Raw genomic sequence first — 26,432 nt, 5'->3', positions numbered from 1 at the left:
CGCTCCTGGCGCTCCGCGCTGAGCCGCTGCGAGCAATGATTAACCCGGCGGGGCGGCCGGCGCGGGGCCCGGGGCGGAGGCGCGGGCCCGGGGCGGGACCCCGCGGGGCCGCTCGGCTTCCTGCTCTGGCCCAAGTTTCCGCGTAGAGAGCGCAGCGCCGGCCGGGCCCGCGGAGCCGCGTGGCGCAGGGCGCGGCGCCGGGCGCGCGTGGGCGCGGAGCGGGCGGCCGGGTCACCATGAGGACTCTCCGCAGGTTGAAGTTCATGAGTTCGCCCAGCCTCAGTGACCTGGGCAAGAGAGAGCCGGCCGCCGCCGCGGACGAGCGGGGCACGCAGCAGCGCCGGGCCTGCGCCAACGCCACCTGGAACAGGTAAGGCCGCGCCCTCCCGCCCGTCGGGGGCCGGGAGCCGGGGAGGCGCCCTCGGCCGGTTCGCGGGTGAGCGACCGCCCGAGGTAGGAGCGCCGCCTGGGGCACCGCGGCGCTCGGCGGCTCGCGGAGAATTTGCGCCCGGAGTTGTGCGGCCGGGAGGGAAGTTTAGTGCAGCGTGTTTACAGACAGGGGGAGAGACCGAGGCCCCGCCGGCGCCCGGGCTGGTCCAGAAGTGCCCCGGCGGCGGGTGGTGGGGTGGGCGCGGCACCCGCGTGCCCGCCTCCACCCGGGGTCTTTCCACGTCCCTACCTCCGCGCTCGCGACCACCTGGGAGGCCGGCAGAAGTATTTTTCCCGCTTTTCAGAGGAGCAGTGAGCCTTGGGCTCAGCGGTGGGTCTTCGCGGCTTCCTGTGTCTGTTTAAGGCCCCTCTGGTTTTCCCTTACGCGGGCCCCGTCCTCCCAGCTGTCAGCAGGGGGTGTGGCAGCTGCGAGGCATTCCTTAGAGCACCCTCCTCCTCCAGGGGGCCGTTCCAGACAAGCGCGGGCGTGGGGACCCCCCTCCAGCTTTGTGTGGTGAGCAAGGCTGAGATCCGGAAAAGAGATGGCTTCTGTGGTGGGATTCCCCAACGGGTCTGCTTCTGAGCCCTTTTCAGAAATAGACATTTCCACCAAAAGGAAAATGGGGGCCGGGGAGAAGTGTGGCAGGCTGTCCAGGGGAGCTGTGGATGTTGCCCCTCTCCCCCAATACCTGGCAGTGAAATCTTGCCAGATGCTCCACCAGCTATGGTCTCGCCAACCAGGAACCCATCTGTAATTTGGACGCACATTTACTCCGTGCAACGAATGCCTCGTAAGCATGGTGGTGGGCACAGGGCTGCCAGCCTGAGACCACAGTGGGAGGTCCTCTGCACACCAGGCAGGATGTGGTCATTCACATGCTTATCTTCTGTCCCTTCTGTTGCATCCTGCTAGAGGGCTGGGATGTGTCTGCCTCAGTTTCCCTTTTTGTCAGTGGTATGTGCATTCCTCCCTACAGGGCTGGAAGCAGTGAAGGAAGGAGGACTCCTGCTGGGGAATCTCCTTGACCTAAGACTGCTCAATGGCCTAAGAGCCGTCCTCTCCCCTGGCTGTATTGAGGATAGAGGACCAGTCTCCCACCTTGTTTCTCTGTGATGATTTAGTGGAAAGAGCTAAACAGCCTTACCTCAAATCCCAGCTCTGCCCCTTCCCTGCTGTGTGGTCTTGAGAAAGTCACTTAACCTCTTTGGTCCTCAATTTCCTTATCTGTAAAGTGGGTGAATAACAGAGGCTGTTGTAGAGATTAAATGTAAGTGTGCATAATAAAGCCCTGGGCACAGTGTCAAGCGCATATTAGGGGCTCCATAATGCATAAGTCAAGCCCAACTCCTGCAGGCAAGTTGTGTTGGGGTTTGCCTGGAGGGATGGGGTTTCGGGAGGTCCTTGGGAGTCGGCCAGTCCTAAGCTTTCACTGACAGTAACTTTGTGAGCGCCCTCCCACTCCCCAGCTGGGGTGTCCTGAAGGGTCCCCAGACAGGTGGGGGCACTGGTGAGGTGCTGGCTCAGAGGACCATGGGCAAGCTTGGAGTCCCGAGTGTCTCCTCAGAGTTCAGGGAGGCCTTGCGGAGAGAGGCCCCCCGAGTCTCTCCACGGGCTTTCACGCAGTGGCCTGGCGGGCCACAGAGAAAGGCCAGCCCCTTCCCTGCAGCACCCGCAAGGCTCCACGTCGCCCAGCCCTTGGACCTGCTTCCGCCCCCACTGCTGTGGCAGCAGTGGCACTGCCATTTCATGCAGTCCTACTGTGTGCCAGGCCCTTGGCTCACTGTCCCACTGTCAGAGCCCAGGGAGGGAGGTGTAGAGATGTTACCAGCAGCTCCCACGTAGAGCTCCCTAGGGGCACGGAGAGCACCTAGCAGACCTGCCCATGTCACCCATCACCCACAGAATATGCGGCAGAGCCTGTTCTTCCCTGCCAGGTGCGGGGACCGAGCCAAGGGCAGGCCAGGTGCCTTCCTCAGCCAAGTCCCTGAGCAGAAACAGTAGGGGGCTGGGGGACGCCTTCTGGTCCCTGTCTGCTTGCCCCCTCTCCTTGCAGTGCTGCCTGCCAGGGTCCCCAGGACAATAGCCTCGTGCAGGGTTGGGACAGCTGTGTCAGCCTGAGCTGTGGACTCCTCATTTTGAGTCCAAGATGCACGCCTGTTTATCTGTGAGACCTAGGACTGCTCTCACAAATGATCACGCACGTGGTAGCTTAAAACAAGAGAAATGTCTTCCTCTCTCAATTCCGGAGGCCACAAGTCGGACATCAGAGCAGGGCTGTGGTCCCTCTGAAGCGCCTAGCGAAGGGTCCCTCCTTGGCCTGTGCGGTGTCACTCCAGTCTCCACCTCCGTCTTCACGTGGCCTTCCTCTGCGGAGACCCTGTTTCCCAGTAAGGTCTGAGGCTTCAGGTGGACATGAGTTTCTCAGGGACACTGCAGCTCACTACCGTGACCCGGGCACGTCCCCTAAATTCCCTCTTCTGGACGTGGGGCAGGAGTACAGAGCTTGCTCTGTCGTAAGAACTGAGTCTGTGCCCTCAGCCGCTCACTCATTCGTTCACCGTGCCGGCACCGGGCTGGCACCGGGGCATGGATTCGGCAGAGACTGTGCTCCCGGAGCTGGGAATCCGTGGAGGCAGAACTCAGGAAATAAACAAGGAGACGAGTAAAGGGACGGAGTAACCGCAGGTCGGCTCAGTGCTGGGAAGAAGATGAACTGGGTGGTACTCGGCACGGAACACATTGCGGTGGCCCACGTCCCCTTGTTCCTTCCATGAGCTGATTCTGTGGGTGCTCGGGAAGTGTCAGTGGTGGGTGCCAGGCTGGCAGGCAGCTGGGCCTCCCTTGCGACCGTAAACTAGAACTGTCAGAAGCTTCTTCAGCACCTGCTGCTCATTTATCTGGCAGGTTTTGCCCCCGCCCATGCCAGGCCGGGGACTCAGTGCTGGGGCTGCGGACATGTGTCCCCATAGGGCTCTCCCAGGCTGGTGGGGTGACATGAGTTTCGGCATGGACCCCTCCTCCCCCCCTCCTCAAGGGCCCATGTCCCTGTCTGTCCTTGTGCGCCCACCCCATCCCCCGCCAACCCTGTCAGCCCCAGTTCACTCCTCACCGGGACTGGGCTCCACACCCACGTGGGGCCTCCAGCTCCATGAAGGTGGCACTCAAGCTGCAGGGCCACGTTGTGCTTTCACGTCCTTCCTAGGTGCAGGAGGAGGTGGGATTAGGGGGCCCAGCGACCCTCTGGCTGAGCCCCGGCCTGCAGGCACGCACAGGTGGGCTCCATGTTCGCACCCCAGGCCTCGACCCAGCCTCTGCCTCCTCCCCCACCCCAGGGCTGCAGGGAAACTCCTGGAAGATGCCTGAGATCCAGAGTGGGCCCAAGAGGGCACGTGGGGGTGTCTGAGCCCTCTGTGCCAGTGCCCGGCCAGTTGCTCTCAGCTCTGTCTGGGGATCCCCAGCAGGGCTGGCCAGTGCAGGAGACCCCAGCTGCAGGCGGGAGGGAGCTCTCCGAACCCCACCCCTACAGACCCACTCCCAACACCGGTCCGACAGGTGGTAGCCATTATGGACCACTTCTCCTCACCAGGCCTGGATCTGCCTGAGGCTTGAGAGAGCCGGAGGCCCCCTTGGAGTGGCAGCCCCAGGCAGAGCGTGGGAGAGCCTGTGCCCTTGAGGCGCCAGGCATGGCGCAGGGCGTGCGATGCTTCGCTCCTCATCCCCACAAATCCAGCTCCAAGGCTGGGATGACTGTCTTCAGCTTACATACAGAGAAACTGAGGCACGGGAGGAGAGGAGCTTGATCAAGACCCCTGGTGATGTCAGAGTCTGACGATATAGGCCACTACCCAGGGATGCATGTGGGTTCGCGTCCCAGCTGGGGCCAGGGCGAGATAGGTGTTGGTGGGAAGAGCTGTGTCCCATAGCTTGTGGCTGTCTCTGGGGTGGGGCAGGAGGGGCAGGGGCCTAAGGACCTGTCTGCACTCCCTGGTCCTGGACAGGAGCCGGCTGGGGCCATGACCACTCCAGCCACTGTCCCCAGCCCTCAGGGAATACTCTGCACCTGTGTCTCCTCCCGACAGCACTGCGCACCCGTTTCGCAGATAGTGTGTGCACACCCACACCTTACCTGTGCTGGGCCCCGTCCAAACCCCGGACACTGCTGAGCTCCTTTCGTCCCCACAACAACCCTTAAGGTCGCGCTCAAGACCCCTATCTTGCAGATGAGCAGACTGAGGCCGAGAGAGGTGCGGGGACTGCCCAGGTTCACGCCTGAGTCAGGGCAGAGGCTGGGGTCCAGCCAGGTCTAACTGGAAGCGTGTGCTCACGGGGGTCTCTCAAGGGCCAGGGCATGTTGGCCAAAGCCTCCTGGCTGGGTGACTTGGTGGCTGAGAGTCGTGGCTGGCTGCAGTCAGGGCCGCTGTTTGGGTCCCCACCACGCGTGCCAACTTGCTCTGGTCCTGAGCAGCCTGCACCTCTGAAGCAGTCTGGGTGTGGTGGCAGAACAGTGGTCCCCAAAGACATCGCCCTAGTTTCCAGAACCTGTGAGTGTGACTTAAGGACTGTCTTAAGGAAGTGATTGTCCGAAGCACCTAGCTATGGGAAGCTCCCTGGCTTTCTCCAGGTGCGCCGGGGGTAATCGCAGGGGTATTCCGGACAGGGACGCAGGAGGGTCGGAGTCAGAGGCGGAGACGTGATGACGGAAGCAGAGAGGAGGACTGGAAGATGTCACACAGTGGCTCTGAGGATGGAGGAAGTGCCACGAGCCAAAGAATGTGGGTGCCTCTAGGGGCTGGAAGAGGCGAGCAGAGGGGTTCCCCCCCAGAGCCTCCAGGGGATGAGCCCCACCAACACCTTGGATTTAGCTCGATGAAACTGGTTTGTGACTTCCAGCCTTCAGAACTGTAAGAGAACGAATTCGTGTTGTTTTAAGCCGCTTATTGGCGATTACGGCAGCCGTGGGAAACTCATACTGTGGGCTTCTCCTCCCTCCGCGTGCCTTGGGGCCCCACCTCTGACTCCCACCCACCAGCCTGGGCTCAGGGACTATCTGCAGCCCTCCCCCCCCACAGCCAGCCAGATCCTGCCGCCAGCTGGGGAGGGGGCCCGAGGGCCTGAGGGTGGGCGGGCAGTCAGGGGAGAGCAGGCCTCTGTCCCCCTCCACAGCCAGAGCAGGACAGGTAGGCAGAGCCCCTGTTTGCTGAGTGGGCCCAGGTGCCTGCCTACCTGGGCAGGTGAGCCTATGGAGAAAAGCTCTAAGTCTCTGCAGGCTCCCAGGGAGGAGTGGGTTGGGCACAGGGCCAGGAGCCCTGGTGAGGGGGTATTTCCAGCCAGGTGGACTGAGACCAGGGTGGGCGTGATGCCCGTGTGCTGAGAAGCAGGGGAACCTACCCACAGGCCTGGAGGTGGTATTGTCACTGCTGTTTTCCAGAGGTGACGTTGAGGCCCAGCATGGAGGCGGGCTTTGGTTCAGAGTCACCCGCCTCCCTGTGCTTCTCACCCTGAAGTGTGGAGGGCCAGTGGACCTGAGTTTCTGGGGGGCTGGTACCGAGCCGGGAGCCCCCCAGCTTTATCTCTTGGGGCTGGGTGTGGCCTCCAGGGTACAAATAAGGACACTGGTCACCCTTTGAAGGACAGGACAGCGAGAGGGCAGAGGCAGTGGGCACTCACCAGGAAGGTAGCAGCCAGTGGCAGGGTGAGCCTGGGGGGACACAGGGACCCAGTACAGCCTGACTGCCCTGCCACCCTTGCCACACACCTGCCCTTCCCGTGGGTCCTGAGCCAGCCCAGCTGGGGGTCCGGGTCGGTCTCCTGGGGGCAGAAGTGAGGAGGGGCACCTGGCAGAGGCCCGCTCTCATCTCCAAGTTCTCTGAGCCCTGCGGAAGCCGTGTCCCGCTGGGGTTGGGGCCTGGGAAGGATGGGCCACTGCCAGGCCCCCACAAGGGCTGTCCTCCCAGGTGTCCCTGGAGGTGTGTTAGCCAGACCCACCTGGGCCGGGTTGTGGGTGGACCCCCTCACTCACCCTGCCCTGGGCTTCCTGTGTGGGCAGCTGGGCACCACAGAGACCTGCCCAGCCAGGCTCCAGCCTCACACTGGCCTCAGCCAGCGCGGCCACGGGCAGGTGTCCCCAGGAGGCCCCACAGTCAGCCCCTCAGCTCCTTGGCCTTTGGGGCCTACCCAGCCCAGGCCTCCCGCTCCTTGGGCCCTGCGGCCTCACTGAAGGTCCTGCCCTTCTCGCCTCACCCCACACCCACCCAGCGCTGGGACCCGGCCTGGGCCAGGAGGGGCTGCCCTGGGGTGACAGATGGGGCGTGCCTGCGGGGGCAGGGCCTTCCTGGAGCAGGCCGTCCAGGACTGGAGGAGGGAGGTCGTGGGCAGCTTCCACTCATGCAGGCTTCACCCGGAAGTCTCCACAGAGGCTCCTGTGGTGGCCACGGGACCATTTGCACGTGCCCCGACTGGGCCTGTCCATCTGGTCGGGGAGGCCACGGGCCAGCGCAGCTGGGGTTTCACTTCTATTTTGGGGGATGACACTTCACATGAGGCCCTCCTGCTCTCCCCACCCTTCCTCTATCCCCAGTGGCACAGCGAGGTTTCTTGTTTACCAAACACCCCTCCCTCCCTCACCCAAGGGTTTGGGTGGGAGTGGGTGAGGGGCAGCTCCTGAGAGCCCCCTGGGGCGGGGGAGGGGACCACAGGCCAGGCTCCAGGTCTCAATTCTGGCTCTGCCAAGTGTCAAGCTGTGTGACTCTGGGCAAGTCCCTCGGCCTGTCTGAGCCCCTGTGTTTTCTCCTGTAGCCTGGGGTCTAACAGTCCCTGCCACATGCTGGTGGTTAGGAGGAGACTGAGAAACCACGCAGGGCCTGTCTGGGCTGGGCGAGGCTGAGGCGTGGTAGATACGCGCCCCTCCCTGTACCATAACCGCCAAAGACCGCAGAGCTGATTCTGCAATACCCCAGGAGGTAGGCGCTGCACTTACTAATCCCGTTGAACAGATGGGAACACTGAGGCACAAGGTGGTGAGGTGACTCGGCCAAGGCACACAGCCAGGAAGCATCGTGCTGGGATTCAAACCCAGGCCTGCACGTTGGACCAGCCTGGGGGCTGGAGGAAGTCAAGGTCCCCCCAAGAGCCAGAGGCTGGGGTGGGGGTGGGGTGTGGACAGGAAAACATCCCAGGAGATGCTCAGACACCTGTGGGCAAAGAGTAGTGACTTGGCCTTACTCTGCGCAGCCCGTTTGGGGTGGGGGATGGTAACAGGAAGCCGGATAGACCTCTCCTCCCTAGAAAAGACGACCAGACCACGACAGGTGAGACAGGAGGAGTGAGGACGGCTCCGGGGGTGGGGGGGGGGACAGGTGGAGGCTGAGCCTCCAGGCCGAGGGAGCAGCCAGGACAGTGGCCTCGAAGGGAGGAAGCAGGTTCCTTAAAGGAGCTGGAAGTAGCTGGCGCAGTTCAAGCTCAAGCCCAGGGTCAGCAAGGGGGTGGCACGAGTGACAGTGGGCGCCACACTCCCACAAGGCCTCAGGTACGAGGGAGGACTCTGTCCAGAGGCCTCACGGTGTAGGGTCACCCCCGAGCCGGGGCCACCAGAGTGGGCTGGGGGCCCACTGTGGCACCCTGGAAGAGCCTGCTGCTGAGCCTCAGACGAAGCCTCGGCCACGCGAGCCCCGAGGCCCCTGGGCTCCAGTGCACTGGCTTCTGGAGACTTCCCGCTTCCTCCTGCCTCGCACCATGGGCCATGCTGTCCTTCCCACTGAATTGGGTTCGGTGATTTGGGTCCAGCGAAGGGACCGCCCTGAGAGAGGCCTGGGCTTCCAGAGAGAACTAGGGACCTGCCCTGAGCCCCAGTCTGGGGCCCAGGGCCATGGCCAGCAGCGCCCCCACCCGCCAGCCCCCAGGCTCCCCCAGGGACAGGGCTGGGCGGGGCTGGCCCAGGCATCTCCACTGTGTGCCGTTCACTCTCCGCCTGCAGCCGCCCAGCCTGGGCCTGAGTTTCCAGCTGTTGGGATTCCTGGAGGACAGGGGCCGCTCTGGGATAGCTGGCTTCCTGGGGGCTGTTGGCCTTCCTGCGGGATTTTTACCTTTTTTCATTCTGTAAATGGGAAGCAGCTTTACTGTGACAGATTTGTGGGGCTGGGGCCACCCAGCGGCTTCTAGCTGGTGAGCACCATCCTGGCCGTGAACATGCACCGAGCCCCTAGCCTGGGCCAGGCTCTCGTCCCCACAGCGCCCTGCGGGTGGGCACTCTCGCGATCCCCGTATCACAGACAAGAAATGGAAGTTAGCAAGCCTGCGTCCCCAGACACGTAAATAAGGAGCATTCCGGAGTAGTCGGGCACCCCAGGTCAGGTGACACGTGTCCGGCGTGGCCTTGGCCAGTGCCTGCTGGAAGGGGGTGATAACTCCTGCGCAAAGCTGGCCGGGCCAGGAGCTAGGTGTGGGGCCTGAGCATGTCCCCGCGCTGCTGGGAGCCTCCGTGAGACATTGCGATGTGAGGCCTGTGACCCTGCCGAGCTGGCTCCATGTGGGGACACCGCTCTATGCCCTTCTGCAAAGGACTTAGCCTCTCCGGGCCTCAGTTTTCTCATCTGTCAGGTGGGCAGCCAATCACAGGACAGGATGGAGTCAATGAAAGTCGACGAGGAGACAGGAGCACCGGCCCACTGTCTCCTCTAGCTGAGGCTCAGAGCCTCAACCACGTCCTGAGTGCAAGGTGGCAGTGCCACCCAGATCTGGTTCGCACGCTGGGGAGCTTGTGTCTGGTGGCGGCCACTCTCAGCAAAGTGAATCAGCAAAGTGCTGGTAAATGAATCTGCACAGGGAGGGAGGGGGCCCGAGGGCTTCTTGGAGGAGGAGGCCTCTGGGTCAGGGCCCAGCATGAACAGCTGCTGGCCCTGTGGACAGGGAGAAGGGCCTTCCAGGCAGAGCAGGCAGTGGGTGCCAAGACCCAGTGATGTGGCACTGCCTAGAGGGTCCCATATTCTGTGGGGTTAGAGCTGGGATGTCCGGGAGTGTGGGGCAGGGCCATGCCCAGAGGAGCCTGGAATGCCACCTGCAGGACCTTGGGAAGTGTCTCTGGCCGCGGGGACAGTGGAGGCAGTGGGGAGGCAGAGGCGGGCTGGTGTAACCCGAGTTCCGGGCAGGCGAGGAGGGTGCAGTGGAGAGATCTGGGAGATGGAACCGGCTTGGACTTCGGATCGACTGCAGTTGGAGGGGAGGGAAAGTGGAGGATGAACTTTCACAAAATACTTACCAAGCCTCCCCTTCGAGCCCGGGGCTGGGCACGCAGTCACGAGCAGCGCAGGGCCCTGCACTCTCGGCTTACGTGTCGTGGAGGGGACAGGTTAATCACACGTAGCGCGTGGGCACACACTGGCAAATGCTGCGGAAGCCGGTGATGGGCTGGTGTCTGGAGGAGCCACGGAGCTGGCAGTGGGGAGAGGAAGGAAGAACCAGGCAGGAGAGGCAGGTGCACAGGTCCCATGGCTGGTGGCGGCTTCCCCCGTGGGGCTGGGAGCAGGTAACGCAGGGCGCGCGGTGCTCAGGGCGGCTGGGGGCCCTGGGGCTGGCACAGGCACCCTGGAGCTCCTGGTCAGGAAGGCGCCAGCGCGGGGAGTCGGCAGACTCTGGCACGCACCCCTCGTCTTTGTAAATAAAGTTCTGCTGGGACACAGCCCCGCACGTCCCCTGGTGTGTCGTCCAAGCTGTCTTCGCACCATGGCAGCCGAGCTGAGCAGCTGTGACGAGGACTGGAGGACCCAGAAAGCCTAAAAGATCTGCTTCGGGCCCTTTGCAGAAACGCCTGCCCACGCCTGCCCTGGTGGGTTTTTGTGAGCAGAGCGGTGGGGGACAGGGCGTGAGCACACGCACACTTTTCACCCTCCCCGGGCCTGCATGTGGATGGTCAGGGTGGACAGGGTGCCACTGTCGGCTAGGGACACCGTGTGGAGCCCGAGTTGGGGTGGCCGTGGAGGAGGAGAAGGGCCCAGAGACATCAGACGTGGGGCGGGCAAAAGTCAGCATGGCGCGAGTGCGCTGGGGGCGGGAGGGGCGAGCAGAGGGTCCCCGGTGCTGGCCTGGGTGGGGAGGGCTCACGAGCACAGGAAGGAAGCTGAGCTTGCGGGGTTTGGCTGCAGAGCGTGTGCAGGGGCAGGGGATGTCCCGGAGAGGTCACCAGGAGGCACCTGGTGACACAGGCCTGGGCTGCGGGTAGGCCGGCTGGGGGTGCAGGGTCACAGGGTTAAACGGGTGTGGACAGGGTCCCGCAGGGACAGCGATTCCTGCTCTTCTGAGAGTAAGGTCCGGCGCGCCCTGTTCCTGGCAGAGCGGGAGGGGTGGGCAGGAGAGGGAAGGAGGGGGGAGGCCTGGCGGGCAAGGGGAAGGGGTCCTGGGACTCCGGACGTGACGTTCGTCTTCCTCCTCCCGCAGCATCCACAACGGGGTGATCGCTGTCTTCCAGCGCAAGGGGCTGCCCGACCAGGAGCTCTTCAGCCTCAACGAGGGTGTCCGGTGAGTGCCTTGGGCCTGGGTCGGTGGGTGGCAGGGAGGGCCGGTCCCAGGGTGGAGGCCCCTGACCCACCAGCCACGCTTGGGGCTCCCTCTCAGAGGCCACGTTAGCAGTGACCGCAGGGCCCGGGCTGGGTTTCCCAAGCTGCCGTGCGGGGCTTGACCTCGGCTGACGCCCCGAGCCCCCACCCCTGCTGACGGTCTTCAGGGGAAGCGGGGTGGGACCTGGACAGTGCCTCGAGGTAACGCCCGCAGGGCCGCACCAGCGTCCAGCATCGCGAAGCATATTCACTCAGTTGGAGGGAAGGACCCACCTGCCTAATGACTGAGTGTCGTTCCCGGAAAGGCAATTACAGCCCGGCAAACACCCTCGTTTCCTGTGAAGAGCCGGGAAATGAGGACTGTGAAGGGCGAGGGCGGATGGGCTCCCACAGCTGCTGCTAGAGCCGGGCGGCCTCCAGGGATCTGCGGATGTCTGCGTAGTACAGGAGGCAGAAGCTCAGAGAGGCCAAGAGACTTGCCCAGGGTCACATAGCTGCTGCAAGGGGGCATTTCCCAGTTCTGTGCCGCCTCCCTCCACCCTGACCCTCTGAGCCCCGTCCCTGTGTCAGAAGAACACGGGGAAACAGGCAGTGAACCTCCCCCTCAGTGTTCGAGGTGGGAAAGAAAGTAAGTAGGTCAGATTTTAATTCGTAGGTCCCCTGCCCCCACCCCTGCGTGGCAGAGCCGAGAGGACCCTTAACATATGGGTAAACTGAAGCCAGCATATGTCACTTGTTCAGGGCGTCCTGCTTTGCTCTGGATCATCTGGCCTGGCCAGGGTGGGGCCCCAGGAGCCCCCTTTCCTGGTGCTCCTCTGCTTAGGGAAACGGAAGTTTGCGAGAAGCCTAAAGAATCTGCTCCTGGCCTGGGCAACACAGTGAGACCCCACCTCTACAAAAAAAATTTAAGCCAAGCGAAGTGGCATGTGCCTATAGTCCCAGTACTCAGGAGGCTGAGGCAGGAGCATGGCTTGGGCCCAGGAGTTCAGTTGCACTGAGCTGTGATCGCGACACTGCACTCCAGCCTCAGCCTGGGCAAAAGAGCAAGACCCTGTCTCAAAAAAAAGAAGAATCTGGAGAGCGTTTGAACAACAGCAAAAGAAAGAGTTTTCAATTCAGGCAGCAGCAGGCACAGCCCCGGCGTTGGCTCACCTTCCCCCAGCCCTCCAGCCTGAGCAGCGTGGGCGGGCGCCCGTCCGATTCTTGCTGTGTCCTCTTCTCCCTGGGCCCCGCCCGGCCTGACCCCTGGGAGCTGGCACTTCGCGGCAGCTCCCCTGGAGTGTGTGCTGTGTGGGGCACAGAGAAGCCACCAGCTCCCAGGCCCCTCTCACCAGCCAGGACCCTTACCCATGAGAATGTGTAGAAATGGGTGTTGTGTGAGGCTTCGAGCTCCAGGGCAGCTGGGTTATTTGGGGCAACTTCTTTTTAGCCAGTTTAAAGTTCTAGAAATCTCTAAGTAATAATAGCAAGGCCTTTTTCATGAAGTCTTTCTCTGTGCCAGCCTTGGGCACGGGACGTTCTGTACCTTAGACTCACCCACTCCTCACGGCAGCCCTGAGGGGCGGACGCCGTATCGTCTCGACTGCACGGGCCAGAATGCTGAGGCCCAGAGCAGCTGAGTGGGTCGTTTGCCGTCGCAGGACTGGCGGGTGGAGCTGGCGCTCAGGCCCCTGACTCCAGGGCCTGTGGGTCGTTCAGAACCCCCTGCCCTCTTGGCTCTTGCTGACGTGGCCACATTAAGTTAGGTGCATTTAATTATGCAGATTTGGTCCAGAATCGGTCACTAGTGTTGATCCCGTGAGAGAGTCTGTGACTAGAGCCATCAACTGCACCAGCCTCTGAATGCTCCGCCTTGATTCTTACAGCTGGTTAGTGAGACTCGGGGGCCAGGGGGTGCCCTGAATGTGCCCAGGCACAGGTAGGTGGACAGGGCCAGGGCTGGAATAGTGAGGACCCTGATGTCCGGCCGTCATCGTGTGTCTGTGTGTGTGTATAAACTTTTTATTGAGATGTGATTCATATACCATGAAGTTCACCCTTTTAAAGTGTACAGTCCAGTGGCTTTTAGCATATTCACAATGTCGTACAACCATCACCCCTGTTTACTTCCGGAACGTTCTCATCGCCCCGAGAGGAAATTCCATACCCGTTAACAGTGGCTCCCTGTCGCTCCCCCAGCCCTGGCAAATCAGATGCCAGGCAACTTTCCATCTGGATTTGCCTAATCCGAGCATTTCATACACGAGGGCTCACAGCGTGTGGCCCTTTGAGCCGGGCTTCTTTCACGTAGCACCACGCTTTCCGGGTGCATGCGTGTGGGAGCGTGGTTCCACACTTTGTTCATTTTATGGCCAAGTAACATTCCACTGCATGCGTGGAGAGCACACGTGTGCGTCGATGGGCATGCGGGTTGTTTCCACCTTTTGGCTCTTACGAGCAGCGCTGCTGGGAACATCTGTTTGCAAGCTTTTGCGTGATGTGTGTCATTTCTCTCGCGTGTACCTGGGAGCGGAGTTGCTGGGTCCCCTGGTAATTGTGTAGCTCTGTGAGGACCTGCCCACCTCTTTTCCACAGCGGCTGCACCGCTGTGCCCTCCCACGCGTGGAGCGAGTGGCGGGCGGGGGGAAGTCAGATGCTCTGCATTCATACCAGCACTTGTTACTTTCCAGTTTGTATTCTGACCACACCAGTGGGTGTGCAGCGGTGTCTCGTTGCAGTTCTGATTCGTGTTTCCCTGGTGACTGAGGATGCTGAGCATCTTTTTATGTGTTCGTTGGCCATTTGTGTATCTGCTTTGGAGAAATGTCTGGTCACATCCTTTGTCCATTTTTTGATTGGGCCGTTTGTGTTTTTATGGTTGAGTTATAATTGTTCTTTATGTTTTCTGGGTCTAGACCCTTATCGGATACTGATTTGTGAATCTTTCCTCCTGTTTGGTGAGTTGGCTTTTCGCTGTCTCGATTGTGTCCCTGAAGCGCCAGAGGTTTTAATTCGCGCGTGGTCCAGTCCTCTCACTGTCTCCTGATTCCTTCCTTTGGTGGCTTTTCTTCTGAGGCACAGAAGTGTATGCACTTTGCATAATGAATGGGCTTTAGACGCAAGGAAAAATCTTAGGGCGCAGGTCCCTCTGGGTTGCGGAGGGCTGCCAGGTTACGGACCCAAGCCTCTTTCTATCTTGATGGTTTTGGATGATGTTGTTCCTGAAGGACGTTCCATGTGACCCACCTTCTTAGAATCCAAGGCCCTGGGAGCCCTGGCTGTGCTCGGCTGTGAAGGCCTTTCCCCCACACTCAGTGGCCGGAGCTGTCCATGCCTATGTTGTCCTGCAGGTGCTGCCGGGGCTTCCGTGGGGGTCGGCCCCTCTCCAGTGTCCCATGTGACCCCTTACTGGTCTGCCTTGGGCCGTGAGACGCTCGACATTGACGATGCCTGTGTGGTTTTGGTCCGTGGTTGGCGTGGAATGGGATGCTCCCTGCTCTCAGCCCCTGACGTGCAGGAATTACCAGCATTGGATGCAAAGGACGAGGTTCAGGTCCGAACCCTGGCGTGTCCTGCGGGGCCTTGGACTGGTCACTTGGCCTCCGCGAGCCTCTCTTGCCTCCCCTGTGAAAGGGCAGCCCCAGTCAACACCTGCCGCTGGGTCGGTGAAGACTGAATGGGCTTCTCTGGAGTAAAGGAGGAAACACTCTGGAGGAAGCTCCGCGGGGGGCGAGGAGGAGCCCTGGCTGGGATGTGGGCGCGTGGAAGGGAGTGGGCTGGCCACTGCAGGCCCAGCCCTGCCAGGTGTCTGCGGGAGAAAATATGAGACGCGGTCGCCTGCGTTTTCCCCGTGGGGACCCCTCGGCTTCCTCTTCTGTGGAATGGGTGCAGGGATGAACTTGAGGGGCCGCAGCTATGGACCGTGGAGGCCCAGATGTGGGGCCGACCGGGCCCCCAGCTCTGGATGGGCTGGACCCTCCCACCCGACACGGTTTCGGGCTGAGCAGGTTGGTCTCCTGCTGCCCAGAGGCCCCACCCCAGTCCCGGGTCCGGGTACCCCCCCCCCCCGTGCCGCCACGTGGTCTGTGACTCACTCTCGTTTCCCCTCCCGCCCACAGGCAGCTGCTGAAGACGGAGCTGGGGTCGTTCTTCACAGAGTACCTGCAGGTGGGTGGGCTGTGCCCGCCGGCCACGCTGGCTGTGCTTCCTGCGGGGGCTGGAAAGGAGGGGGAGGCGCCTGCTCTCGGCGGGGAGGGGCGCTGGCTCCACCACTCTCTGCCTGGGGTTCTGAGGACTCGCCGCCCCATGACTCAGTTCCCCCATATAGCCAATGTGGAGTGTTGCAGAGGTTAATGATGATGAGGTGCAGGCGATGTCTTAGCGCTGTGCTGGGCGCGTGATGCACTGGAAGTTCTGCTACCCATCCCTCTCCTCCCAGAGTGTCGGCCTGGGATCCCAGACGTCGTGTTTGGGTCGTCTGCTCAGCCCTGCGCCCTGAGCCTCGTGGTGACAGTGTCGCTGTGGCGTCAGCATCTCCCCAGGCCTCTGTCCCAGGACTGCAGCACTTAGCGTTCATTGTACCCTACCTGGCCAACAGGCCTGCGTGGCCAGTGGACACACGGACACTGGGGCTCAGAGCGGTGGAATGACCTGCCTGAGGTCACACGGCAGCGGGGGGCGAGGGGGGGCCGTGAGCAACGCAGAGCCCTGTGCAGAACTCGGCCGCTCTGCAGGCTCAGAGCGAGGCGCCCACCTTGCCCGGTGGGTGGGCTAAGGATGGGCCTGTGGTTCCTCACAGTGCATGGTTTCGGGGTTTAAAAATTATTATTATTTAACAGCTTCATTGAAGTATAATTCACATGCCAGACTATTCCTCCGTTAAAGGGTACCGTTTAATGGTTTTAGAGTATTCACAAAGTTGTGCAGCCGTCACCACTATCCAATTCCAGAATTTTTCATCATGCCAAAAAGATGCCCCCCACACACACACAGCCCACCCCAGCATGAGGCAACCGCTGTTCTACTTCCCGTCTGCATCTGCCTGTCCTGGGCATCTCGCGTCAGCTGAGTCGCACACCGTGTGGCCTTTCCTGTCCGGCTCCTCTCTCCCAGCATGACGGTGTTGGCAGGGTTCGTCCCAGCCGTAGCATGAGTCAGTACTTCATTCCTTCGTGACTGAATAATGTCCCGTTGTGTGGACAGGCCACATTTTATGTATCTGCCCCTGCGTTGGTGGACACTTGAGTTGTTGCCACCTCTGGGCTATTGTGAGCCGTGCTGAGACCACATGGTTTGTGCGCAGCTGAGATGCGCAGGCAGGGTCCACGCGGTGTGGCGGCGGCCCACAGGCCCGGCCTTTGGTAATGAGGCCCCCTCTTGCCTCAGAGTCCTTTCTGCACGGTGGGGTGTGTAAGGCCCCCAGCACAGGGGGCTCCAGGATGTCCCTGCGGCCACCACCTCTGTCGTGACAGCTCCAGGTCAGGTCAGCTGTGGCCTCCCAGGGTGAGCTGAGGCTCCAGCTTGGCAGTGTCGGGCTGTGGGACCCCAGTACGTCACTTCCCCTTTCTGGGCCTCAGCTGCCTGGTGAGCTCTTGGGGGCCCTGCTGGGCAGGACACCCCAGGGCACCCACGGGACAGTGATGGCACCTCTGTGTGTCCCTGCAGAACCAGCTGCTGACCAAAGGCATGGTGATCCTCCGGGACAAGATCCGCTTCTACGAGGGTGAGTGTGGCAGCCCGTGGCCAGGGCCAGGCTGCGTGCCGGTGTGGCTGCTGGGAACCGTGGCACAGCCAGGCCTCTCTGCCCCCGGCACTCTGGGCGGGAGGTGCAGCTCTGGCCGGGGCCAAACAGCCTGGGGTAGCAGGGCCAAGATCCACACCCACGAGAGGGCCTCGGGAGAGGGTCTGGCCCCCGAAACTGGCTGGAGCCAGGAGGGTCCCTGCCTCACCTCGCTGCCCATGCCCATGGGGCTTTCTGTCCTGGAGTGGTCCCATCCCAGAGGCCTAGGAGAACCCCAGTCTGGGCTTTGTGGCTCGGAGCACAGAGATTGCCCTCGTGCTCACAGAGGAAGGGGCGGGTGTTCGTGGCTGTGAGGGGGCTGCAACCTGAGCGTGGCGGGGGGAGTTTCGGTGAGTTTTCTCTTTCAAGGATCGCACCCACCCTGTGAGGCCTTCAGGTCATCATCCCAAATGGGGACAACACGGTAACGACAGGCGATCTGTCCGCGGCCACACCGCACATCGGGGGGGAGGCAGTATTTGGACCCTTTGCCTGAGGTTCCAGCTGGCCTCTCTGCCCCTCAGCAGGTGGGCGGAGGCCTTGGCCACCTGCCAGGTCCTGGCCCTGTCGGGCTCCGGGGGTCTGAGGGCTTTGGGGCAACAGCCAAATGCGGGTGTCCTCTTCGGAGCGAACCAGTGTGGGGAGAGGTCAGGTGAGGGGAGGGCTCAGCGGAAGCTGATCTCCCTTGCTCGGGTGTGCTGCGTGCCCAGCCCTGTGCTGGGTTCAGGCTCCGTAACCGTTTGTTGAGCACCTACAGTGCGCCAGGGTCCGGGCACGTGCATGCTCTGTGCCAGACTCTCATCTGATCCCCAGCAACTCTGTGTAGGAGCCACGACTGTCATCGCCACCGAACGTGCGGGGAGGGAAAGGCACCGAGAGGTCCAGTGTCCTGCCTAGGCCACGTGGCGGCTCCGTGGCAGAGCCAGGGCGCAAAGTGGGAACTGACGGCCAAGCCCACACTCTTCCCACTGCTGTTCCAGGTTCCTGTGAGGCCTTGCTCTGACCCTGAGAAGAAGGGTGCTCCCATTTCACAGAGGGGACACTGAGGCCTGGAGGCCTGGCGTGTTCCTTCCTCACCTGCCCCGCACACGGTGGGTGGGGCCCGCCGTGGCAAGAACAGAAAGGTAGTGAGAACTGTCAGCCCGAGTAGGGAGGCACAGACAGCCGGGCGCCTGGGATGGCTTCCTGGAGGAGGCAGCATGTGAACTGGGGCTATGGGCACATGGCATTGAGGAGGGTGCCCTCCCGCACCCCTCCTGACTCGGCACATTCTGGCCGTGCCTGCGCCTCCTACCAGCTCCGGCCCAGGGGAGCGGGGATGGCTGGAGAAGGGGAGCTTTGTGTGGCGGGGCGGAGCTCTGCCTGAGCAGTGGCGAGTGCCTGCCTGGCGGAAGGGGCAGAGGGCGGCCCTCGCAAGCCCTGCCTAGGGGCTCAGCCTCACCCTCTGCCTTGCCAGCCCTGCCTGGCATCAGGGACAGGCCTGCAGCTCCAGGCTGGGAGTCAGAGCCCTGGCCTCTGGTTCCCCCTTAGCTGTAGACACAGCCTTTGCTCTCTGGCCTCAGTGCCCCACCTTCGCACCATGGGGTGGGACGGGCTCCGTCCATATGTCAGGCCCAGGTGGCCTCTGGGAACCCAGAGATGGACCAGATGGTGACAGTGCAGTATGATCAATGTCAGGGGGAAGGGAAGGGCTAATTCCACTTTGGCAATTAGGGAGGCCTGCATGGAGGTGGTGGCCCTTGAGCTGGGCCTCAAATGTGGAGGGCTGGTCTCCTTTGGCCTCCATGCAGCTGACTCCGTACGCTGGAGGGTGACCTTAGAACTTCCCTTCCATGCCTCCCACCCAGTTTTGTGTCCCAGCGGGTCTTCTGGAGACTGCTCACGGCCATGGAGGGTGCAGATGGAGGCAGGGGGGCCCCGCATGGGCAGCCCCAGGACCTTGCCGCCTGCCCCTTCTCTCCAGCTTCCAGTGAGGCCTTGGACTTCGGCCCCTGAGCAGATTGGTTCCTGGGAGTGGGAAGCTTGGAAGACCAGCCTGGAGGTGGAGGGCCCCCCAGGAAGAGTGTGGAAGGCTGGACCACGCCGAGGTTGTGGTCCGATGGTCTCTGTGTGGCGGCGGCTTACGGGAATCGGCTCCGGCTGCCGCCGGGGTCACTTCTTGGCAGCCAGAAACTCGGGAGCTCTGAGGAGGAGCCCGTGGTTCTCTGCTGGCCCCGGCCCTGGGGTGTGCGTCTCTTGCCCACCAGGGAATCTGAACGTGGTGTAGGTCGTGCGACCAAACCGCTTCCTGCGGCCTTCACACACGGCCCTTCACTCCACTCACGGGAGCCTCTGCCGTGGCCTCTGTCACTGCCCTGTGGTCCTCGCCGTCCCTTGGTCTTTGTGGGCTGTGAGACTTGAGCCAGATCAGCCCGGTTCCTTCCTGCCTCGGCACTCAGCACTCTGAGTGGAGCAGGCCAGGGGGACGCGCTCTGACCGGCCCATAGGGCCGCGACCACCACGTGGGCTGTCTGTCCTCATGGCTCAGCACCTGCCACTGCGGGGTGCGAGCCAAGGCACGGCACACACACACACCCAGCCATGTCCCCGGGAGCAAACACCAGGCAGTTTCATTGCGGTTTTCACCCTACCCACGTGGGGGTGCTCATTGTACCCATTTTGCAGAGGGGCTGCCCCGGAGGTTCCGCTCAGGGGACTTCCATGGGGTCCCCCAGCATAGTGGGAAGCAGGGCCTGACCCCGGACCTGTGATTTGGTGACCCTGACAGCCCCACCACACTGTCCAGAGCAGAGTCGCTGGCGGCGAGCACAGCCAGCAGACGAGGCCGCCCTTCCTGGCCTGGCGGTCAGCGCGGCTCCGGCGGCCGGACCCTGTTTTACGGCATCTGCTCCCCACAGCGTTTCCGCTCCGTGGGCCGGGGAACGGCCTGTGCTCAGCAAAACGCTGGCCTGGCAGGCGCCCAGGCCACCCCACGGTTGGCCCAGGGACTAAGCCGCCTTTCTTCTCGCCGCGACGACGGCAGGGAACTGAAGGGACTTTGTGTGCAGGCGCCGTTCCACGGGGCGGTGAGCGCCCGCCCAGCCCAGGCATTCCTGCCGGCTTCGCCTTCAGAGCCAGGTGTGGGCCACCTGGGAGGGCTGCTGGGCCACACACGGGCCGGACTGCGCTGTGGCCCTCCCGGGGCTGCCCCTGGCCAGGCCCCACTCCCAGTGCTGGCACCCACACAGACTTGGGGCTTTTGGGGAGGCGGCACAGGGCCCGCGGAATGTGAGGAAAAGAGAAGGCCTTTGGCCTCAACATTCCCATGGAAACCTCTAGGCAGTTCTGGCCTGACCTGCAGCCAGGAGGTGGCCAGCATGTGGGACTCTGCCCTCCTCACTGGGAGACACCCACAGCAGCCCCGTTTTTCCCAGCCGTTTGGAGCCTGGCTCCCAGGCGGGAGCCCCTCCGGGCAGCAGAGGCCTTGGGGACACGTGCTGGGGCCTGCTCAGCTGTGGGCCCGGCAGCCCACGTCCCAGCTTCTCTGCTCCATCCAGGCAGAAAGACCAAGGGTTCCGCGTGTTGCATTTCTTAGTAGAGCCCAGAGCCAGCTCGGGGCACTTGGGCTGTCCCCATCTCCCAGGGCCAGCAGAAATGCTCCGAGAGCTTGTCTATCTGCTTCAGAGGCTCACATGCCAAGATGTGCCCCCACATGTCGTCAGTCTGGCAAGCCCAGCTCCCATATCCAGCATGAATAGCACCTCCTCCAGGAAGTCCTCCCTAACTGACCCTCTCCCCCCTCTCTCCTCCCTTGGACGTGGTCCCACTGTTGGACGTGGTCTTCGTGGCTCCCCAGACCTCACCACTGGCAGCCTGGCCTGGCCCTGGGCCCTGGGGGTCACTGACTGTGGTAGACCCTTTTCTCAGAAGCTCAGTCTCTCTCTACTCAGTGGACGCTGCCCCTCACCACTGTCCTTGTAACTGCCATTTGGTGTCCTGCTCCCTGTTGTGTGATGGGCCTGGGGATGTTTGGGCTCAGCTGGGTCCTGGTCGCCCAGCGTGAGGCTTGGTGCAAAGTTGGTGCTCTGTCTGTCAGGTGGGCGGATGGGTGCTCCGCTGCCTGGCAGGGTTGTTAGGAGGGTGCGACGAGACCAGACACAGCTGGAGCTGCTGTGCGGGGCACACGTGGGCGACAGGCGCAGGAACTAGCACCTGGCATCTGCTGGCACCAGACCCTGTGCCAAGTACCTCGTGCCATCAGCTCTGGGAGGTTGGCCCAGTTACCGTCCCGTTTTACAACTTGGGAAGCTGAAGTTCAGAAGGCGGCCCAGGGCCACACAGCTCCCACGTGACGGGGCTGGATGTCAGCCTCAGGCTGGTGCCTCTGGGGGCCCAGAGCCCAGGCCCTCCCCGCCACCTCCCCTGGCCCATCCTGGGTGAGGGGAAGCATCTGCCGAAGCCCGAGCCTTTTCGGGCCGGGTGGTGACGGCCCCCCGTGCCCACAGGACAGAAGCTGCTGGACTCTCTGGCAGAGACCTGGGACTTCTTCTTCAGCGACGTGCTGCCCACACTACAGGCCATCTTCTACCCAGTGCAGGTGAGCGGCTGAGCCTGGGGAGGGGTGGAGGGTGAGCCCCAGGTGCCTGTGCCACGTGGGACCCAGGGCGGTGGCACCCCCAGCCTGGCCTTGCTCCAGGGAAGGAGGCTGCCAGGCTGGGACGTGTGTACCTGCTCCGTCCTGTGCTGTCCTCTGGGCTGGCTGAGCCTGGCCATCCCTGGACCTCTCAGAACCTGTTTCCTAAACATACAACATGCAAATAAGGACGGCTCCCTCCCTATAAAGCTCTCAGCAGTTAAGGCCCAGGGGCTCTGTGTGTGACAGCAGCCTTTCCCCTGCCAGAGAAAACTGAAGGGGGCCCTTTGTCCTTGGGGCAGGGTCACCAGAGCGGGGGAGGGGGCCGGGGGGTCAGCAGGTTTACTCCCCCGTATGTGGGAGGAGGGGGACTGGGCCGCAGGTGACACGGCAGGGCGGGTTCTGTGTCCGCAGGGCAAGGAGCCGTCGGTGCGCCAGCTGGCCCTGCTGCACTTCCGGAATGCCATCACCCTCAGCGTGAAGCTGGAGGACGCGCTGGCCCGGGCCCACGCCCGCGTGCCCCCTGCCATCGTGCAGATGCTGCTGGTGCTGCAGGTGAGGGCGGCGGGGCCGTCAGGGGGCACAGGGTCAGGCGCGGGGGCCGTGGTGTGTCCGAGGTCAGAGGCAGAGCCTGAGACGAGGCTTGGTGGGCACGTGACTCGCGGATGGGGAGCCTCTGGGAGAAACCTGCCAGGGAGAGAGGCGGGAGGGCGGGTTCAGGAGAGAACACTGGGTGCCTGGGAGTGTGGACGGCCCGAGCCATCCCCGCGGGCAGGAGGCTGAGCCCTCATACACGGTTCCAGTCGGCATGTGGCTGTGGGTTCCTCACACACACGGCCCCAGACGTTCTGTCCTGATGGCTGCTGTCCGCGAGGACAGCCCTGGGGAGGGGCTCCAGGGTCACTGTCAGCGGCCACACTCCCAACAGCTGGGGCGGGGGTCCTGCCCAAGGGAGGGGAGTGGTGGGCACCACGGCCCCCCCCCGAGCTGCATGTCCCTGCCCACGGCTGCCTCTGCGCCCTGCGGTGGGCGCGGCACCTCCCAGTCCCGAGTCCCCCTGCGCATGTGAGGGGGGCTCCGCAGCAGGGAAGGCGCCACGGGCTGGAGGTTTGCAGGTCGCAGGGGCTGCTGCGCTGGGCGGAGGCTGGTCGCCATCCCGGCGACAGAGCGGGAGGGCATTTTAGGTCAGATCTGGCCGGGTTGCAGCTGTGGCTCTTGAGGGACGTTGCCTCTCTCCACATCGGTGTCCTAGTCTGTGACACGGAGGACCTCCTACCTAGCAGGATAGGTGTGAGGATCCTGGCTCCTGGCACCTGGCACCTTCGATGCCAGGCTGCCAGGGCTGGGGCAGTGCTACCTCAGGTGGTCGCTGTGGCCCATGTGGCTCCCTGGGGGTGGCCCTGCTGTCCCCAGACTGCCCTCCTGCCCCTCACGGGTGCACCGCCTGCCCCCCACCAACCACGAGCCCCTGCCATCGCCCCACCCAGCCCACTTTGAATGACCCGATCTCCCCAAGATCCTGTTCCCTGACCTTGTCCTGGTGAACTTGGCCCTGCTGCCTTCATGTCCTGGGCGGGTCCGAGGTGCCATCCGCCGGTCCCGTGTGTTGGGGGCCTCCTGTGTGCCCCGTGCTTCACCCCCAGGACCACAGCGCCTTCTCACGGGGTTCCGATCGCGTGGAACGGCCCGTGTCTGAGCGCGGGCAGGCAGCCCCACCGGGGCCTCCGCTCCCTCACCTGTGGGATGTGGAGGGGCGACATCATGCAGGTTCTAGGAACAAAATGGCAGAAGGTTCCTGAAACGCCCAGCGCAGCTCCGTGAGCCGTAGCTGGGGCCACCATTGTCCTTGTCCACGTCACTGCTGCTGTGGCAGAGACGGTTCCAGGGCAATGTGGGATCCTCCATGCTAGTCCAGGTGACCTTACTGAGGGCGCCCGTGGAAGCCCACCCTGTCCTCAGCAAAACTCAGTCCAGTTTTTGGGAGCCTCGTCTCCCAGGCTTTGGTTTGAACGAAACTGGAGGTGGGGGAAGCCTTTCAAAGCTCGGGCTGAGGGGAGGCGTCGGGGAGGCAGGGACGCGGCCTGGGCCTGAGTAAGGGACGCGGGGGAGAGTGTGGGGTGCAGGGGCGTCTGTTGGATGGACGGCCTTAACCACCCCAGGCGGACACAGACCCGGGCCTGGGCCCGTGGGGCAGCCTTTCCTGCCTGCAGTGCCCTCAGGGAGCGGGTGAGCGCAGGGCTCCGGGTGGGCAAGCGTGGGGCTCCCTGGCTGGGGTCAACAGGCGTCTCCCAAGGGATTGCCCAGAGTCTGTAGGACTCCAGTGCAGGAGACTCCCTGGGGGCGGCGAGGGCAGGGTGAGCAGCGTCATTTGGCCACAGGGCCCCTTCCTTCCCTGGGCTATCGAGGTCTCCCAGGCCCATGACGGCTACTGTACGTGGCGGCGGCAGCCACCCAGGGTGTGGAGCAGCGGTGACTCAGGCCACACGCTCTGGGAGGGGGCTGGGAAGGGGGGAGGCGCTGTGGGCCCTGTGTGGGGGCAGAGACCCCCTGGGAGTGAGGGGGAGGGAGCAGCGCGGCCGGGGGCCTGGGGCCGGCAGGCTCGGGCGTGTGACCCTCCCTCGTGCTCTTGCAGGGGGTACACGAGTCCAGGGGCGTGACTGAGGACTACTTGCGCCTGGAGACGCTGATCCAGAAAGTGGTGTCGCCGTACCTGGGCACCTACGGCCTCTGCTCCAGCGAGGGGCCCTTCACCCACTCCTGCATCCTGGGTAGGGATCCGCCCGGGCTGGGGCCGGCAAGGGAGGCCCCATGGCCGAGGCGCGGCAGAGCCAGCCTCCTACTCGGTCCTGAGCGTCTGCCAGCCCGGCCGCGCGCTGGCCTGGACAGGAGGGTGGGGCTGGGCAGGCAGCCCCACGAGGCCACTGTTCCCTGGGAGGTCACATCTGTGCTCGGTGACCAGAAGTCGGCCAGACAGGGCGTTTTCCACTGGCAGATGCCGGAGCCTGAGGACTCCTGCTCCGTCAGGGAACCGCAGGGGCAGAGGAGGGCCGAGGTCCCAGGTGGGCGGGGGCAGGCCCCGTGGAGGGGCGTCCCCGCCTGGCACGTCCAGCAGGAGCCAGCCACGGTGCTCCCTTGGTAGAGCCCGTTGGTTCATTCAGCAACGTCACTTGAGCACCTACTGTGCGCCCAGCCCCGCCCTCACTGGCTGCAGTCCCACAGGGCAAGCAGACCAGCAAGTCCCCAAGGTGACGTTGCACTGAGGGACGGGAACATCCCTGCCAAGGGGACAGGTGGTAGGTGTAAGGGCTACTTGGGAATGTGCCTTCCGTGCAGAGTGGCACCTCTGTGCCCACCTGCTGGCATAAAACCCACCCACCAATGTGTCTCAGCTCAGGCAGGGCTCCTGCAGCTGAGGGGGACTTTGGGCCCCCAGCCTGGACAGGACAGACCCCAGGACGGATCCTGTGGCCTCCGAGGCCAGGAAAGACCCTCAGGGCGCTTGCTGCGCTCAGCCTTGCCACCTGGTGGTCCCTGTTGGGACTGCAGGGCCGTGACTGGGAGCCTGAAACCAGCCCTCGCCCAGCCTCGGCCTCCCGCCCAGATGACTGATGGGGCCTCCTACCCCGGTCCCTGCGTCTGCTCTCGTCCCCTACAGTCTATTACTCTCCACATAGTAGCCATTGAGGCCCAATGACGCCTGCCCCTTAGGATAGACTCCCAGCCTGGCCCTACATGGGAGGCTTTCGCCACCTGCCCCCAGCATGGCCACGACCGACCCTGTGGCTTGTCCACGTAACACACGGACACCGGGACACCAGCTCTGAGGGCAGGGGCTGTGTCCGCCTAGGAAACTGGCGGCACCTAGCAAGCACCAAGACCCGTAGGCTTCCACTGGTGGGGAAACTGAGGCATGGAGGGAGTACGTAACTTACCCGGGGTCAGACACAGGTCACTGGCAGGGTGCAGATTCCAACCTGGGCAGTTGACTTGAGGCCGTGCCCATCCAGGGGTCACCAGGACCTGACCTACTGTCAGCCGGGAGCCCGTGCCTGACTCTGGGCAGGTGGGGCCGGTGGGCCGGGCCCAGGATCTGAGTCAGGCCTTCCTGGCAAGCGCCAAGGTGTACTGGCGCAAAGGAGCAGGCGGGCGAGTGGCCGTCCTGCCCAGCCTCTGGCGTGCGGCGCCTGTGACCGTCTCTCTCTCTGCAGAGAAGCGCTTCCTGCGCCGCTCCCGCGCGGGGGACATGCTGGCCAAGAACCCGGTGGTGCGCTCCAAGAGCTACAACACGCCACTGCTGAACCCCGTGGCCGAGCACGAGGCGGAGGGCGCCGCGTCCGGCGGCACGAGCATCCGCAGGCACTCCGTGTCCGAGATGACGTCCTGCCCCGAGACCCAGGGCTTCTCCGACACGCCCAGCCAGGGCCCTGTGGGGGCCTTCAGGTCCTCCCCGGCGCCCCACTCGGGGCCCTGCCCCAGCAGACTGTGCCCCCCCAGCCAGCCCCCCGAGCACAGCCCGGGCCCAGCCCACGGCTCTCCGCCCTCCTCCAGCCCCGAGAACCTGGTGGACCAGATCCTGGAGTCCGCGGACTCGGATTCCGAGGGGATTTTCATTGACTTTGGCCGGGGCCGCGGCTCGGGGGTGTCCGACTTTGAGGGCCCCGGGGGCCAGCAGAGTGTCGTGTGAGGGCCTCGGGGTGGCCTCGTTTTTACTGACCCCCACGTATGCGTGTCCTTGTGTGTGCGAGACTTTTATACTTCGTCCTGTTCTGGCCAGCCCCGTCAGCCCTGTCATTGGCCTTGATCACTTTATACTCCTGGGTCTGTGTTGGAAACTTCGGCCTCCCCTGCTCAGCCCCGGTCTGTTTTGGGGGCGACTGAGTTGGCGTCACCCAGGTGCAAGGGTCAGCTCGTGGCGTGGGGGGATCGGCCCCTCGCTCCCGCCCCAGCCCTGCCGTGCGCACAGCCGCCCACGGAGAATGCGGATCGGTGTGTTCTGCCCACGCCGGGCCCCCAGAGTGGCCGGCCTGCAGCAGACCTGCCCCTCCGACGCAGCAAGACCTGGACGTGTGGCTCCGTCTCAGAAGT

At 63.4% G+C, this 26,432-nt stretch overlaps 1 protein-coding gene across 1 annotated transcript; it reads left to right on the top strand.

Moving 5' to 3' along the window:
• The first annotated feature begins 204 nt into the window (after positions 1-204).
• On the top strand, positions 205-26,432 carry LOC105825364 (proline-rich protein 5). Its single transcript, XM_012663118.1, has 8 exons — positions 205-370; positions 10,859-10,939; positions 15,075-15,123; positions 16,621-16,678; positions 21,220-21,311; positions 21,762-21,902; positions 23,980-24,115; positions 25,556-26,432. The coding sequence occupies exons 1-8, from the start codon at positions 237-239 to the stop codon at positions 26,029-26,031; spliced, it is 1,167 nt and encodes a 388-aa protein (XP_012518572.1). The 5' UTR covers positions 205-236; the 3' UTR covers positions 26,032-26,432.

The sequence above is a fragment of the Propithecus coquereli genome, unplaced genomic scaffold, assembly GCF_000956105.1.
Source record: "Propithecus coquereli isolate 6110/MARCELLA unplaced genomic scaffold, Pcoq_1.0 Scaffold1192, whole genome shotgun sequence".
In the NCBI taxonomy this organism is placed as follows: domain Eukaryota; kingdom Metazoa; phylum Chordata; class Mammalia; order Primates; family Indriidae; genus Propithecus; species Propithecus coquereli.
This window is presented reverse-complemented; position numbering and strand designations above follow the sequence as displayed.